General features: G+C 41.9%; 2 protein-coding genes across 5 annotated transcripts in view; one reads left to right on the forward strand and one right to left on the reverse strand.

Annotated features, from left to right (window-relative positions):
• The window catches only part of LOC137291694 (F-box only protein 25-like), a 62,172-nt gene extending 54,758 nt beyond the window's left edge, over positions 1–7,414 (reverse strand). The window contains exons 1-2 of one of the 4 annotated variants that reach the window (XM_067823131.1): positions 3,126–3,398; positions 1,434–1,527 (exon numbers count right to left, since the gene is read on the reverse strand). In XM_067823131.1, coding sequence (XP_067679232.1) covers positions 1,434–1,527; positions 3,126–3,178 — 147 coding nt within the window. In that variant the 5' untranslated portion in view covers positions 3,179–3,398. Of the gene's footprint in view, positions 1–1,433; positions 1,528–3,047; positions 3,399–3,558; positions 3,765–7,347 lie in introns of those variants that run through there. The other 3 variants (XM_067823130.1, XM_067823132.1, XM_067823133.1) reach the window with 3 other exon arrangements.
• Positions 7,415–11,741: 4,327 nt separating this feature from the next.
• LOC137291695 (selenoprotein Pb-like) lies at positions 11,742–16,808 on the forward strand. The gene is made up of 4 exons (XM_067823134.1): positions 11,742–11,884; positions 13,493–13,701; positions 14,099–14,305; positions 14,683–16,808. Exons 3-4 carry the CDS (start codon positions 14,118–14,120, stop codon positions 15,023–15,025), a joined length of 531 nt encoding a protein of 176 aa, XP_067679235.1. The 5' UTR covers positions 11,742–11,884; positions 13,493–13,701; positions 14,099–14,117; the 3' UTR covers positions 15,026–16,808.
• Positions 16,809–16,910: the final 102 nt, after the last annotated feature.

Below are 16,910 nucleotides of genomic sequence, written 5' to 3' on the forward strand. Positions count from 1 at the left end.
ACATCATCATGAGAAAATGCATGATTCACATGCTGTTTGCTAGGCTGGGGTGAGCGGACCACGTGGGTTGGAGGGATTGGTTGGGCTAGCTTGTGTGGCTTAGAGTTAGTTTTTGCCGTTAGTGATTAGATTTTTTATACACTCTGTGGAGTTTAGCAGATAAAATTCAAATCTGCATAGCCTGAAATATTCGTTCAGGCCATTAGTTTAGCAGAAGTCATTTAACATATAGGAAATTCTCATATTTAGTTTGAAAAGAAAGAGTCATTCACATTTAGTTTGTTGAGGTCAAGTTACATCATTTTTTATCGTCTTAGGTTATAAATGTTATCATCCTGAGTTGTTTTGAGAAAAATATAGTTGTTCGTTTGAAAAACCACCCTGGCCTTCACAGTGGTATGGGCACCACCCTGGCCTACTCAATGGTATAGGCACCGACCTGGCCTACTCAGTGGTATGGGCACCACCCTGGCCTTCATAGTGGTATGGGCACCACCCTGGCCTACTCAATGGTATAGGCACCACGCACTGGGCTGCTCAGTGCTATGGCACCAGTCCCAAGCTACTCAGTGATATGGGCACCACCCTGACCTACTGTGTGGTATGGGCACCACCCTGGCCTACTCAGTGGTTTCGGTACCACCCTGGTCTACTCAGTGGTATGGGCACCACCCTGGCCTACTCAGTGGTATAGGCACCGACTTGGCCTACTCAGTGATATGGGCACCACCCTTGCCTACTCAGTGGTATAGGCACCGACCTGGCCTACTCAGTGGTTTTGGTACCACCCTGGTCTACTCAGTGGTATGGGCACCACCCTGGCCTTCACAGTGGTATGGGCATCGCCCTGGCCTTCACAGTAGTATGGGCACCGCCCTGGCCTACTCAATGGTATAGGCACCGACCTGGCCTGCTCAGTGGTATGGGCACCACCCTGGCCTTCATAGTGGTATGGGCACCACCCTGGCCTACTCTGTGGTATGGGCACCACTCTGGCCTACTCTGTGGTATGGGCACCACCCTTGCCTACTCTGTGGTATAGGCACCACCCTGGCCTACCCAGTGGTATGAGAAACACACCCACGCCTACTTGATCGTATGGGCATCTGGTGGAGATCACACTGTTATTTAGTCACTGAGTGGGGAAATGGTCTGTGCAAATGACTTCTGGACTGGATAGGTTATGAGTAAATTACCCTAGGTCTGTGACCTAGCTGTTAAAGTTGTACAACATTTGTCCCACATTTAGCTGCAACACTGTCACACAACTGAATATTTAAAGCTCAGTGTTAACTGCCTCCCTAATACACTAACACTAACTTGCATCTAGATGTGAATTACTTGAAACACGAAACCAGCAAACGTAGTCACTGTGAGATCAAGATCACTGTGAATTATTTCTGTGGAACCTGTCCCCCTCCAGTTCATCTCACCTCCTTGGACGTTCCGCGGTGGTACTGAATGAAGGGCTGTCTCCTCTCCATCACGTCTCTCTGGCTCGTGTCCACCAAGGCAAGTCGGATCAACCTAGTGTCAAACATGAAGCAGGCAAGGTCAGCCCACCAGACTGCTGGAAGCGGTGATGCAACACCTTATTCTTAAGGTTAATTATCTATTCTGACACTTCACTGTAACTCAGAATACATTACACGACAACTACTAACATGGCAGTTCACCACCAGTTTATCTTGAAGTATTACAGAATGCAGGTTTTAGTTGGGAAACAAGCCTGCAGCTAACCAGAGTTAACCTGAGCTAACACGCTGAATGCCACCATGAGTCAACTTTTCGTGTCAATGTCATGCCCTGAGTTTGCGACTACGAGTTGTCTTGTAGCTACGTCAGTGGTATTTTAAAACAAGTTCCACATGTTGCAAACATTCACAAGAAGCAATAGTCTCCTGGTAGTAACAAGGAACACCAGCCCATCTAACATCACATTGCTGGGCCAGTACTGGCATCATTCTGGCATGTACCATTGGTACTGGCATAATGTATGATGGCACAGAGCCAGTATTGGACCAATGCTTGCTTTCCGTTAGTGGCCCATTACAGGCAAAACTGTCCTGGGCCAATCACCATATGTGGGCGGTTACCTTTAATAACAATAACATGCAGCATGAATTTTGATGGACGAGGCATTTGAAACATTCAGTATGTGTCATGTTGTTAAGATCATGGAAAACCTGTTCATATGTCTCATTTGAGAACATCAATTCAATATATGCCGTAGCTTATAGTATTGTTTGAAAATCATGTCATACTGGACAAATCGTCAAAAGACTGAATACTAAATGAAACTCTGAAAATACTTCAGACTATATGAGGTGAATTGAATTTTGAAACTCCTGTTGAACAAGTTCATCCAGAAGGACAATGAGCCAATGATGCATCATGTTTTCATCTTGTTTTATGAATGAAACTCTGACATAACAACATGACACATGCTGAATGTTTTAAAAGGTCTTACCCAAGTAAAATTCATGGTGCATTTTATTGTTCAGAGTTCAGAACACTTAACCATAGTTGAAAATGTAATGTTTATGAGTGCTTCTCAACAAATACTGTTACTTGTTGGTGCCACATTAAGTCAATTTACTTTCAGAAATGTGGACAAATTTCCAAATTGTCACCAATCTCCCACCATTCATCACACAGGAAGTGACTCTATACAGTCGTACATTATGCCAGTACCAACGGTACAGGCCAGAACGATGCCAGTACCAACGGTACAGGCCTACTTAGGTGATGTTAGCTGGGTGGCAAATCCTGGAATAATTAAAGCACACAACACAGCACTGCATGAGTTGGTAATCTCTCATGTTGATAGGGTTTTCATTCAGTAAACAATTACAAAGATGTTAATACTTTGTAATTTCCGTTTCGCTGAATATTTTCACATTATAGAATGTGAATGGCCCCACGAGTCCCATGTATCTACACGGTGTAACGCGCTGCTGATCGGGGGACAAGAATGTTGACACTGATAACTCTAAAATATAAATCTTCAAACTAGATCAAAACATGGTGTACACCTGTTCTCCTACCTATGTTATGAGAGGCAGTGGCGCGATCCTTGAGCTCCCCTACAATATACGATAGAGTGAATGTTTCAGAATATATACCTGCATACGTCTGTGTCATCACAAAAAATAATAAGACGCTGTGTTGACCACATCGAATGTACATCCAAACATGGACGCGTCGTGACTATTTGAGCCTTATATGGTAATGCAAGATAACCGGATTGCAGTTCAATATATCTGGGTGCCCGGGATTTCACAAGCAATATGCTATTTCAGGTCATGACACATGCAACTGTTAGCAATCATGGCTGCCGTCAGTGTGAACCGTCGGGCCGTCGATCACATATGGGCACAGATGCCACATCACGTGTTGGTTATTACAAATTGATCTTCACAGGACCTACGAATGTACAGAATGATTGGCTGGTGAGGTCTGATATGATTTGACCCGACATGCGTTTGATTAGACTAGACGCAGATAACGAAACTAGCCTCGGAAGAGTAGTCCCGCGACTACAGTATCAAAACAAACCTTGCGATCACATTTTCGTTGAGATTTTCGAAGACTTTAAGCCTCCAAAGTTTGAGTCTTTCCCATCCACTGGCTGTCCGAACCCATTCGTCGCCCGGCGATCGCCAGTCGCGACCAAGAAAAGGCATTATTCACGAAATGTGCTACTTTCTTTAGTCCTTTGTATGCGAATATGCGCACTGTTTATAAACATATGTAAATCAGGTAGCTGGATGTACGGGCCGTATTTTTCCTAGCGCAGCGGTTGGCCATTGGTACCATCATGCGTGTTTTCATTGGTCAATATTTCTTCGTCGGCCATGTGCAGTTATCACGTGGTATTGTTTACATCGATCAGCTGTTTTTCGCATACACAATGAACACCTTTATTTTGACTAATCTGCGTCTCACTTTTTGTGCCAACATTCCATCATTGGGAATAAACATTGTAGTGTTTGTGTTGTGATTAATTCCTTCGTGGATGATAAATCGTAGGTGTTTTCGCAACAAACGCAAGTAACGTACTACTGTAAGCAGTTAGGCATGAGTCCTAGACTTTCAGGAAAAGGTGGGCAAGACATCTTTTTGCGTCGTTGCTGGGTTCATGACGAAGCTGCACTTGTAACGCCATACTCGTGAACTCAGTTGGGTTGTTGGTCGTGGTTGACACACGGTCCCATATATATATGCGTGTGTGTGTGTGTGTGTGTGTGTGTGTGTGTGTGTGTGTGTGTGTGTGTGTGTGTCATATTAACCTTTGTATGAAAAAATATGGATGCATCCTCTTATGATTCGCAAGGAAAATGTTTGCTTGGTGAATGTCCCGATCATTTAAATTGTAGGGTCGTACCGCAGTCTAAGTACACTTAAGATCAGTATTATTCGTTACACTGTGTAACGAATAATACTGAACGCAGGTTTACACTGTGTAAAGAATAATACTGAACGCAGGTTTACACTGTGTAACGAATAATAGGGAACCTAGGCTTACACTGTGTAACGAATAATACTGAGCTTGGGTTTACACTTTGTAATAACAATTCTCAGCCTAAGTTTACCGAGCCTATGTGTTTACTGTGAACGAATAAAACTGAGCCTAGGTTTACTTAGACTGGACCGTATTGCAGTACATACCTCCCTTGTGACACTGCTTGTAATATTCACTCATGGCTCCAGCATTGGTGTTCTGACTAGTAAATATAAGATCCACACAACTGCCATAGACTAATTATTGAACCCTCAACTGGGACATTACATTCAATGATGCATACTGTCACAGATAAACCCTCGAGCATAGGTTTGTCTAGCCCACATGCGGTCACTTTATAAACAGACCACCTTGTTACCACGGAACATTGGAGCTGTGACGTTGAGTGCTGATCTTGAAGCCCGTAAGTGGGCTGAATACTATAATCATACAGATCCTGGACAAACAACTACAACGGTCAATCACTCCTTGGTTTAATTCTGACATACAATTGACATACAAGTGGTTAAGGTACTGGCATCTAAACGCCCAGATAGAACATATGAAGTAAACAAAACTTCATAAATACTTAAAACAATGACATCTATCTATCTATCTGTCTGCCTGTCTGTCTGTCTGTCTGTCTGTCTGTCTGTCTGTCTGTCTGTCTGTCTGTCTGTCTGTCTGTCTGTCTGTCTGTCTGTCTTTCTGTCTATCTATCCGAGTCTATAGTAATGTTCTATAGTTCTGGTCTGTTCCAGTCTGGTGAACAAATCAATGTGTCTTCTTCGGTATTGGCTGTTTCTGGTCTGCACTTTATGATGAAGCTGCAACTTGCAAGAACTGCAAGCCATTGATGTCCTGTAGTCAAGACATAGGTGAGACGCTAATTATCGGTCACAACTTCAGTGTGATAGCAATGTAAGCAATGATGGAATTCTTCAGAGACAGGTCATTTGAGGCCTAGGAATTCCTGTTTTTGAGCTGAATAATTCCTTTCAGAACGGTTTAACTATGACAGGCATATGCAATGACTCGAAGCTGGTCCTGTTGTCGTTGATACAAAACAGCAACTAAACCATGTGATGAAGCATCAGTATGCAATTCAAAACGCTTTGACTGATCGACATACCCTAGGAAAGTTGGTAAAGTAGGTCTTCTCTTCAGAATCTGGAAAGCTTCTTTCTAATTGTGACAAAGTATTAAAGTGTCTTGTTTGTCACGGACAATTCATGTCAAGATTTACTGTCAACATTTCAATTTAGCTTAAATGTTTTTGTCATGTAATTGAGCCCACAGTAACTAGTTTTCAGGCCTTATGGTCTCACTTATGTTAACTGGATTATTTTGGAAGGGATACAATATTTCCTTTCATAAAACGCAGTGGAAGACTATTGCTACCATCTGTATTTAAACTATATCTTCAATATTATTTACGCCAGGACACTTAAAGTTATAGGTGAAGGTAGCCAGTAGCATCTGCTATCACATGTTCAGTTATCAAATAATAAGATCAAGTAATAGTTTTGCTATGGATTAAAAGCTGATGCTTGAGTAACACAATTACTGAGTTCCAAGTATCAGTTTTAATATTACTTTTTCAAGTCAGAGGTTGTCCCATCCGACGTCGCCAGGCACTTATAAATTCAGGAACCATTCTAGTTGGTGGCAGTTCCCACGGTGGACTCACACCAACTAGAATCCCTTGGGGCGCTGGGATATGCTGGTAAGTTTCTTGCATTCTTACCTTCAGTCTGGCGTTCCACTTGTAACTTTTAGACTATTTGTCTTGACAGGGATAGGTTGGTATTGATATTTTTTGGTTAGATTAAATGTTTCCCACCTACTAGAACAATGCTTATGACAGAGTTTCAGTATCTTCATTCTGGTTGAGGATTAATGTGGTAAAGTCCTCAAATACTAGTCCATTGTTTTTCCATAATACTTATCTGCCAATTCCATCAACAATGCAAAGTCAACCTATGAAGTTGAAAAAAAAACGCGATGAAAAAAAGCCCGCGAAATCGGAGTTCAAACGATTCCCTAAATTTCCCCCAGTGCTGGGTGAAAAAGTGGTTTCAACAGCTGCGCTGCGCTGCGCCCATGACGCATGCGCAGTGAATAGGTTCGTGGGGCTTGAAACAGTATGCCTGCCCGGAGTATGAGGTCGTGAGCAGTAGTCTAATCTTGGTTGTGTACTCAAACAAGTAAATAATCTACTCGTTACATAAAATAACTTGTTGATTGTGGTACGCAGCCTCTGTCACAGAGAAAGATCAATGTCTGGTTTATTGACACCTATATGGCTATCTGCCTGTCTGCTAACGACAATATGCAATACACAGCTTCAATCACTGACCACACGCAATTTGAACTTGACACCTATCAGGCTAAATTATAAATAAATATATAAATTGATTGTGACTCGTGCACCCGACTCCTGTCTCTGCCACATTATGTAATTAGACAGGTGTGATACTTGTACACATGTCATATTTTATGTCTGTGGGTTGCAAACAAACTACATCCATTTTTCTCGGATGACTGGATCTGACGGAAACTGGTGCAAACTCTTGTCAGTTTCAAGTCCTGCTTTGTACTTGGACGAATGACATTTTCCAGCTGCGCAGTAGTTTACCATCTCTACAGAGATGAATTTTGACTTGATCGAACACAAATTCGGAGAACATGTATCTACAAAACCCAACATCTCTATATACATTTTTTTATATATAACAAGTTCTTCTAGTGACTATGATTATGTTTGACAAAGATATATAAATCCATACTGAAACGACGCATCAAGTACAATAAAAGAAGTTGTTATCCATAAAGAATCTTACTTTCATGTGACTCGCCATACTTTTACAATGTTCATCAAACAGATCATCTTTCTGTACACACAATGAGCCCTCAGCGCATCAGCAAATGAACCAGCCAATCGGAAGCCATCGTTACACTTGAGTGCATCCCTACCCGCTATGACTGGGTTCGGTCTCACGAAGGCTTCCTTTCGAGAGAAGTGAGCCCAAGTACAAAATATTGCACTTTTGAATCGCGATTGTACGCTTATAATTTTTTTTTTTTTTTTACAAGCAGCAATGTATATTATATGTCATGAATAATTGGTAATTGTATTTTAATTATGTTTGATTTTTTGGTTGCATGTGACCTTTAGTCTTGGTCGGCCTCAGTTCCCGCTTCCGAGACAATATACCCCACGTATCAAAATTTGTGTTTAAAGGATTCACACAACTTCCAATCGTTTCCAACCATACAACATGTTATTCACAAATCTTTGAAAAGATCACCAGGTCATCCAAGTAGATCAAGCATATCTTGAGATATAGATCTTCCAGACATCAATTTCTCATCAATTTGTGATACATGGCTGGTGCATTGGACAATCCAAAAGGTATCCTGTTATAATCGAAACATCTGAGAGTGTCTCCTCTAGTTCAACCTAATGATAATCGCTTTCCACATCCAGCGTCGAGTTTTTCATTCCACATGAAACAGCCGAACAGTTCGTCAGTGTATTGGTGAGTTCAGGAATCCTTAAATGTTCGATTATTGAGCTGGCAAAAAATATACACATCCTTAAATGTACGTCCGTACTCTTTGCTAAAACAACAAATGCCTAAAGAGTCTGTGAAGGTCGGATGACTGCTGATGGTAGAAGTTCTTGTGGGTGTGTTCTGACTCCATCATACATGGCATGGAAGGAGTGGAATTATCACGATCTGTCTGATGAAGAACTAAATTAGAATGTCCGAGATTTTTCAGCATGCTGAAAGAAGATGTCCTTTAACTTCATAGTGACATCAAGTCCGTACGTATATTTACCTATCTCCAATTGGTCGATAAGTGTTGTCCAATCTACTGTTTACGGGCAGACCAAATGTTTGATCTTGAAGAGTAACTGGACATGTCTCACAAAGTAAATACCAAGGTGGTACTACAACTGTCTTGTTACGTATATTGACACCTGTACATGTGAATACATCTGTTACGTATACTGACACATGTACATGTGTATACTTCAGCAGTCATTTTAATGGTTTTGGCGACCATTTTGAAAAAGCCAAAATACATGATATCAACATAAATATGTAGATTCTTTGTGAGATAAGCTTTCATTTGATATGTCACATGGCACACTTATTGACAAAATATCTGTGTGTATAATCATTTTAATGATTTTGGCGGCCGTCTTGAAATTGGCGACCATCTTGAAAATGCCACAAGGTAGAATTTGCAGAACGTTGTTCTTTGCACATGGTAATGATGTTCTGAAGCTTTCCTGAAAAACTCAGCTTTCTACTATTTTTTTCCAATGTTACCTACTGTTTGTGTCTAATGCTCCTGGCCTATTACTTATCTGCTTAAGTGTACAGCGATATGGGGCGCTGCAGGTACTCCAGTCTCCGGACGTGACGACACATTACCAGGTGTGACTGTACATGCTCACAGTGGATACCCGTGACCCACTTAGATGCTAGTGTTCATTTTGTACATTCATTTTTCACATTTTCACATTTTTATACTTAGACATGAATGTTTAGTATAACGTCTCTGATAGTGTTCTATCGTCTCGCGTGCTTCATGTTTCTACGGCTGCTCAAACATATCTTGTCTGTCTGATATCCTCCTATTTGTTGAACTGGTACCTTGAGTTGGTATGTCCTGACGTAAGGGACGGAATCGTCATTGGACACCATTTATTACTGAATTCGGGCTCCAAGGAGACATTTGAAGTGTGTCATACAAAGTACATTGTGACAACACTATCTCTTCCCCCAAAGCCAGATCTGATTTCATTGGTACCTGAATGTAGTTGACAAATGGTCCCGTCGAGCCATAGGATGACAGAGATGTAGCGAGACAGACATTAAACTGAACATGGCCTTGTATTTTGAGCCATTTGTCTGTGAGAGGTCCACACACATTACAGGAACTTGGTATGGATAGTTAAGGGTCACATCCAACTTCAACATCAAAACTAATTAAAACACAGCTATCATTTATTCGTGATATATAAAATGCATTGCTGAATAAGGAAAAAAAGAATTATAAGCGTATAATCGCAAATCAAAAGTGCATTATTTTGTACTTAGGTTTACCTCCCTCGAACTGATGCAGCCCGGTCAGGGCTGAAGCCTTTTCATTGACACTGGTTCATTTATCGATACGCTTAGCCGGTTCTTTGTTTATGGCTTATAAGCCCGATAGGTGTTATTTGCATGAGATCAGTGATTGAAGTTGTGCATTATATATTGTCATTAGCAGACAGGCAAGCTGACATATAGGTGTCAATAAAACAGATATTATCACAATCAACATTTTTTTATGTAACGATCGAGTAGACTATTTACTTGTTTATGTACACAACCAAGATTAGACTACTGACAACAGCCTCATACTTTAATAAACATGCAGTTGTTATGACTATGTGCCAAGGATGAAAAAATGATTTTTCTTTTTCGAAATTTAAACATGCCCATGGGCGAACAATGACCCATGGGCAGGCCTATAGGCGAGAATGTTTAGTTTCGCCCAGAATTAATGTTTTGGAGGTTGTAAATGAATGAATGTATGTTCAAAAGTATCATGACACAAATTTCAACTCATTTTGACTTGATTCCGCTAACTGAGAGCGATGTTAAAATATCTCGCCCATGGGTGAAAAACATTTTGGCCCATGGACGATAACATTTACTTTTACTCCAAATACAGCATCATGAAAAAAATTCAACTCATTTTGACTTAATTCAGTTTAGTTAGAGCAATTGAAAACAAATCTCGCCTATGGGAGAGAAAAACACTTGGTCCATGGGCGAGACTATCTCCTTCTACTCCAAATGCATCTTTTCCCATGTTTTGGAGGTAGTATATGAATGAAAGTACATTATGAGTATCTTGGCACCGGTTTTGATTTAATTCAATTAATTTAGGGCGATTTAAAAATATCTCGCCAATGGGTGAAAAACATTTTGACTCATGGGTGAGCATATTTACATTTACCCCAGATACATGTTTTTCCTTGTTTTGGACAGTGAAAGTGAATAAAAGTATTTTTATAAGCATCACGACACAAAAATCTACTCATTTTCATTTAACTTTTTAAAATTTCGCTCATGGGCAGAAAACATTTTGACACGTGCAAGAATATTATATATCATTATCCAAACTGTGTATCAAGCAAGTTATCACTTAAAAATATCAGGTTAACGTTGAATAGAAGATTTTCTTCTCGATATCTTATTCATCGTCTTCACTCGATAGTTTTACCTCGCCGAGAAGACCTCATATTTCAACATCTGTTCACATGGCCTGCTACTTGCGACACAAGTCTCATCTACCATATCGTAGAGTGCGATTATGTATGGTAATCATAAACACATGTGCGAATTATGAGTTCTTATCATGTGCCATTTATCAATACATTTCTAAACTTCTCAAAGATAATTCAGCATCCTCAAGGCAAATATGGAACAGTGGTAGGGGTAATATGTCGCCTTTTCTAGACTCTTAATTGGTGGCCTCAGCACATTGTCCGACCCCCGTGACATGGTATCAGTATTTAGCGGACATGTTCGGTCTAGTTTCACGTCAACAACACCTTTGCCCTGTACACAGGCTGAGAGAGGCCCTCCCCACAGATATTGTTACACTGACTGTTTAACTGCTGATACAGATACATTCACACTGTTCTGTGTATGTGGTATTTATATATTCGACTGTTCTATACATGTAGTATAACATATATATTCGACTGTTCTATACATGTGGTAAAACATATATTCGACTGTTATATACATGTGGTATAACACATATTTGACTGTTCTGTACATGTGGTAAAACACATATTCGACTGTTCTATACATGTGGTGGAACATATATTTGACTGTTCTATACATGTGGTATAGCACATATTCGACTGTTCTATACATGTGGTGGAACATACATTTGACTGTGGCGTAACAAATATTTGACTGTTCCATACACGAGGTTAAAACATATTCGCTGTTCTATATAGGTGGTCTACAATGCATTTGACAGTTTCATACATGAGGTTAAAACATATTCGCTGTTCTATATAGGTGGTCTACAATGCATTTGACAGTTTCATACACGAGGTTAAAACATATTCGCTGTTCTATATAGGTGGTCTACAATGCATTTGACTGTTCCATACATGAGGTATACCATACATATTGTTCTTTGCTGGACTCAGATGCCAAGTAGATCCCGTGATAAGGGGTTAAGGGTTAAAGTTCACGAGTCAGCCTGCACATATCAGCCGGGGACAGTCATCATCTCCTCATTTGGTGTGAGTTGGTCTCAACAAAACAAGGGCACATCGAGCGCTACACACAGGTAAGATCTGTCATCTGGTTCCTACTGAACAACTTGCTATATAATGTGTCGGATAAAGATGCTCGCCGGTCACACGAGGAACAATTCGTTACCCATTGTTTTAAAGCGGGTCCTGCGCTCAGGCAACCGACTGGGATCAGGAATCCTACAGGGGAGATCCGGACAATGGCTCTCGCAACATTTCATAACCTGAACGTTGGGTAATTGTAACATGCAACATTCTCGGTTCCAGCGAAAACTTATGCTTTTATTCAACTCGGTTTAGTTACTCATGCACTCGACATCTGTATGCTATATCATGTTGGTTAGGCGAAACTCTTTAAAGTTTATCATTGTACATGACAATGCTGCGCAAGGTATCATCAACAGCCTACCGGTTGTACGACGTTCCTAGCTGAAAGATAATAATAAAGGAAATCCAAACTTGAAACTGATAGGCCGCAAATACAGCCTTGGACGTCGTAAAATCCTGTGAGTGCTTAAAGAATGACCTTGACCAATCATTGACCTGGTCATGCTATGTGCACGTGATCGTCAACAACCCTGTCACAGGTAGACCTGATCAACAAAACAATCATAAATAACAGGTGTAAATATTATCAGGTGGGAGTTACCTCATGGACCTCTGTCTCATCGCATTGAGCTCACATCAAGCAATTATGTAATCAAATAGCATTTAGGTGTCATACTCTTTGTACATTTATGCTTAAATTTTAAGGCAGATCATCACGTGGTGAAGGTGTAAGACTATACTTCGAAACGCCCAAAAAGAAGTTGACATCTATAACGCTTTTGGCTTTATGTGTATCACTTCTAAATGCCATTCAAAGACTCTGTATTGTATAGAAAATTGTGTTTTGGTGTTTTGGTCCAAGTATCCTGAGTCTATCCAGTGTGATACGTCCCTAATGGGACAGTGGCCGTCGCTTTATCACTTTATATCTCAGTTCCGTGTTGTCACTGCTGATAATCGTGAAATTACGCAGTAACTTTAAATTACTTTCCTTTTCCTGAAAGTTCATGTCGACCATCGTTGTGAAACTGTCAAGGGATTTGGGGGGCAAATCTCGAGTCCTATTACTCTGTGACAGTCCAAGTTTGTTCAAGGCATCAGAATTACAGTTTCAGTATGGCGGCATCTAGGTGGCTATGTGAATGGTAATTCAAGGTCACCATGTATAGTTAACGTTGTAATAACTTTCTCAACTTGGCCGCCTCAAAACTCAAATTGTGAAACCAATTTATGGCCGTCTTCGTCTTTGTCTAGCCTTTTGGACCATAGCCGATTATCATCTCAAATACATTTTAAAACAGAGTCAGATTTTGATATATTCAGAACCACTGAAACAGATGCCAACAACTAATGGTCACCTCGTGGCTTGTTGAATTGGTTCAGATCCAATTTTCAGTTGATCTCCTCATGACCTCTTCATAGCGGAACCTTGGAGTGAGTACTCAGTATTCAAACATGAACTTCAGTGGTATCATGTCCCATTGTGTCGGTCTTTGTTGATAAGGTTATGTTGCTAACTACCTTGATCTAACATATTTGTTTTTCTACGAGCATGTAAGTGACTTGTGACGTGTAACATGGTTGTTTGTTTCTAGGTTGTCCACGCCACTATGCGGAGCCCCCGGGCTCTGCTGGCTTTAGCGGCCCTCTTCGTCCTCGCCCCTTCTGCCCTAGCCGCCCACTGCTCCCGACCCCCGTCGTGGTCGGTAGATGGTGTGCGGCCGATGGAGCAGTTGCGCGGCAATGTGACGTTGGTGGCGCTGCTAAAGGCCAGCTGATCCTTCTGTAGAACCCAGGCCTCAGGGTAAGTATCGCTGTGTTAAAGAAGCACTGTGAATGGTTACAATAACACCAGTGATATAATGTATATTGTATAGTCATCACATCCTCTGATTCCACCTCCAGTATTCAGTGAATGATGTGTTCTGATAAATATCATGGACGTCTCCGTTTCTGAAGCAAAGTCTTTGTTACTTTTCTTAACAGACGAATCCTCGCCCGTCGGAGTAATTTTGTAGAAAGTACTGTTGGAAACGAACCTGTTGTTGGCTCGAGTATGTTTTAACGGAGTGGCCTTAAAGGTTATCGCTCATTGAATCCTTTTGTCAAGATCTGTTAGAATGTATTTACAGGGTGTGCAGTATGTGACCTGTATAACAGCTGATAACTAAATATTCATTCGCGCACTCATTCACCTTCAGTCTGGAAATTCTCCGGGGCATGTTTGCTGATCATGGCATGCCCGACATCAACATGATCATCATCAACGACTACAGCAACGCTTCCCTCGACATGTATAACGAACTTGCCAGTCGGGTCACCTTCCCTGTCTACCAGGACACCCCGCACCTCCGACTTTGGGAGCGAGTCTACGCAGGCCAGAAGGATGATTTCTTCATATTTGACAGGTCGGCAACCAAATAAACTACCTTCCCGCATTGCCATTGGGAATGTATAGAAACTTGACCCAACACTTGTGAAATTCATTGTGAAATGACAGCTGTCACACCATTCGCTGAAGAGTGGATCGACTCGAATGTCTGTTAACTTTGTTAAAGCGACGTTTCTGTTCTTTAAAATCCGATGAGAAAACATTAGAATTTGGGGTTCAAAGTTGAAAAAGATAGCCAAACACTTTCTAGCGAATTAATCCCTTGCTAGACTTTTACGTGTGAATCTAGAACTAACTGTACCCCTACTTTGTGGATCACCTGGAAAACCACTTGTCTGTTGTACCTTAAAAAGTGACACAGAAATAACTGTAAAATCTGTTTTCTTGTTGCAGATGCGGACAACAGACCTACCATCTTCAATTGCCATTGACCATCCTGCGGTATCACTACACTCAGAGTGCACTCTGGGCTACCTACTTTGACAGCCCATGTTACTGTCAGCTCAATCGTCAACACCATCACGGTCGAAGACATCGCCACCACGGCCATGCCTCTACTCGTCATCAAACCAACCCCCATCATCAGATGCAAGGAGACGACCCTGCCGTAGCCCACGTACCCTCGAGATCCTCTAGATGTCAAGACCTTTTGTGCAGGATTCTGAGAAGACTGCGACGCCAGAACAGGCTGAACCTGAATAGAAATAACTTTGCACATAGCCACAGGCAGCACTGAGCCTGACCCAATACCCCTTCCACAACCCGTACACCTACCCATGATTGTCTGTGCTCCTCACACGAGTCGAGCAGCAGATGATCGTGTTACCAGCAACTGGCTGACCTTGGTAACAGTCGTCCCGTAGGCTGGAGATGTTCCTGACATCGTCCACCTCCGGCTCTAAGGCAGAGATGCCTCTGTCAGTCCTGCAGACATCAGTCTCCAAAATCCAAACCCTGACGCCTTGAGAACAGGTGACAGTGACGTCAGCAGAGTGATCTGTCATTGAAACGTTGTCAGTGACCGGCAGTCTCAGAATCCAGATGTCACTGACCAGCCTCTGACGGTGACTGTGAGTGTCGTTTTAGACACGACACTTGATCATGATCATCAGCACTTGCTCGTCGTTGAAGCTGCCCCAGTGGCTCTGAGTGCTGACAGTGTCAAGAAGGAGGTTACAACTGTCAGTGACCAAGAACTGGAGCTTCCTGACAGTGACCAGATGCAGGGTCCTCCTGACAGTGACAGCTTGAGGCGTCAGATGAGTCACCCTCCCCTTGACAGTGACCAACTGGACTAGGAGGTGGCTGACAGTGACAACACAGCTCAGGACAAAGTCCATCATCTTGACAATGACCTTCAGGCTTGGGGTCACCTTGACAGTGAGAACGACAGATCACTAGTGGATCAGGTCCATTGTACCAGTGACAGGGCCAGGAATCAGGCTCTGTTTCCTGACGGTGTCAGACTCGGCAACAGTCCTGAGACTGACCATCTGGACTTACAGGCTTTTGACAATGACAAGGGCAGTCCAGTACTTCTCCCATCTCCTGTTCCTGACCATCCGGTGCAGAATCCTGACAGTGACAAGGTGTCAACTCGGGCGTCTCCCCTCCATCCACTTGAGTGTGATCAGAGAGGAGCTGGTTCAGCTCCCGAGTCACATGACAATGACCTCAGCAATGGCCACCAGCTCTGGGTTCTCCTTGACAATGACCCATTGGAACAGGCACTGAATGACACTAATCTGTCACTATCTTCTACTTTCCTGCCCAACATTTAACTATTAATTGGTAATTCCAAACGACACTATCCCTGAAAAGGAACATAAATATAAACGTCTTTTAGCAACAGTTGTCCTGTATCTTTCTCCTTCTGCCACTATGGTACTCCTACCTGTCCAGAAAGAGGCCAGTGTTAATGAAAACATTTGGGATAAAACCTGGCGGTCTCCCAATGAAGGAAGCTACAACTGGGGTATCCCTGGACATTTAGGGACAACATAGGGCAGACATCATTCATTACCTTCACCATGTTTGCATTCCCATCTTTCATCCCAAGGTGGGGCACATTACAAAACACATTTAACTTTCATTTGACAAGTTGAATTGAAGGGAAAGTACTTCTAAAAAATTATTTATGCTTTGTGCTGTGCCTCTGTTTTGACATGATCTGATTACTAATGTGTGTTGAAGTATTTGTGAATGGTTTTATTTAAAGGCTGTGCAATAGATGTAGAACCTTACCCTTATATATTGCTTGTTCAGGCAACAAACACGTTTGGGTCATAATCACTGCTGAATCATTAGTTATTTTGTACAAGTGAAGAATTTGGGTCGGGTTTCCACATCTGTGTTGTCCTGTAGTAAACTGAAGAGACTGTAGCCACTGCCATCTGCTGAGAATGAGAAGCCATCACAAAACTTGGAAAAGAGTGGTAGCTTTGATCACCTAGTGGGAATGCAATGGACACAGACTCAAGGTTTTGTAGGAGTTCACGAATAAAACCATTTGTCTCTAATGATATCATGTTTGTGCTTGAAATAATGTGTTTGACAGCACCACTGTCCCTGGATGTTAAGTGGTCTATGGTACATCTACAGCTGCAAAATTTGTTTTGGAC

The sequence above is a fragment of the Haliotis asinina genome, chromosome 7, assembly GCF_037392515.1.
Source record: "Haliotis asinina isolate JCU_RB_2024 chromosome 7, JCU_Hal_asi_v2, whole genome shotgun sequence".
In the NCBI taxonomy this organism is placed as follows: domain Eukaryota; kingdom Metazoa; phylum Mollusca; class Gastropoda; order Lepetellida; family Haliotidae; genus Haliotis; species Haliotis asinina.

Excerpts from the sequence above, each read along its gene's own strand:
- LOC137291695 (XM_067823134.1), top strand. The coding sequence starts at position 14,118 with ATGTTTGCTGATCATGGCATGCCCGACATCAACATGATCATCATCAAC. Across the intron at positions 14,306-14,682 it reads GATTTCTTCATATTTGACAG|ATGCGGACAACAGACCTACC; the intron begins GTCGGCAACCAA and ends TTCTTGTTGCAG.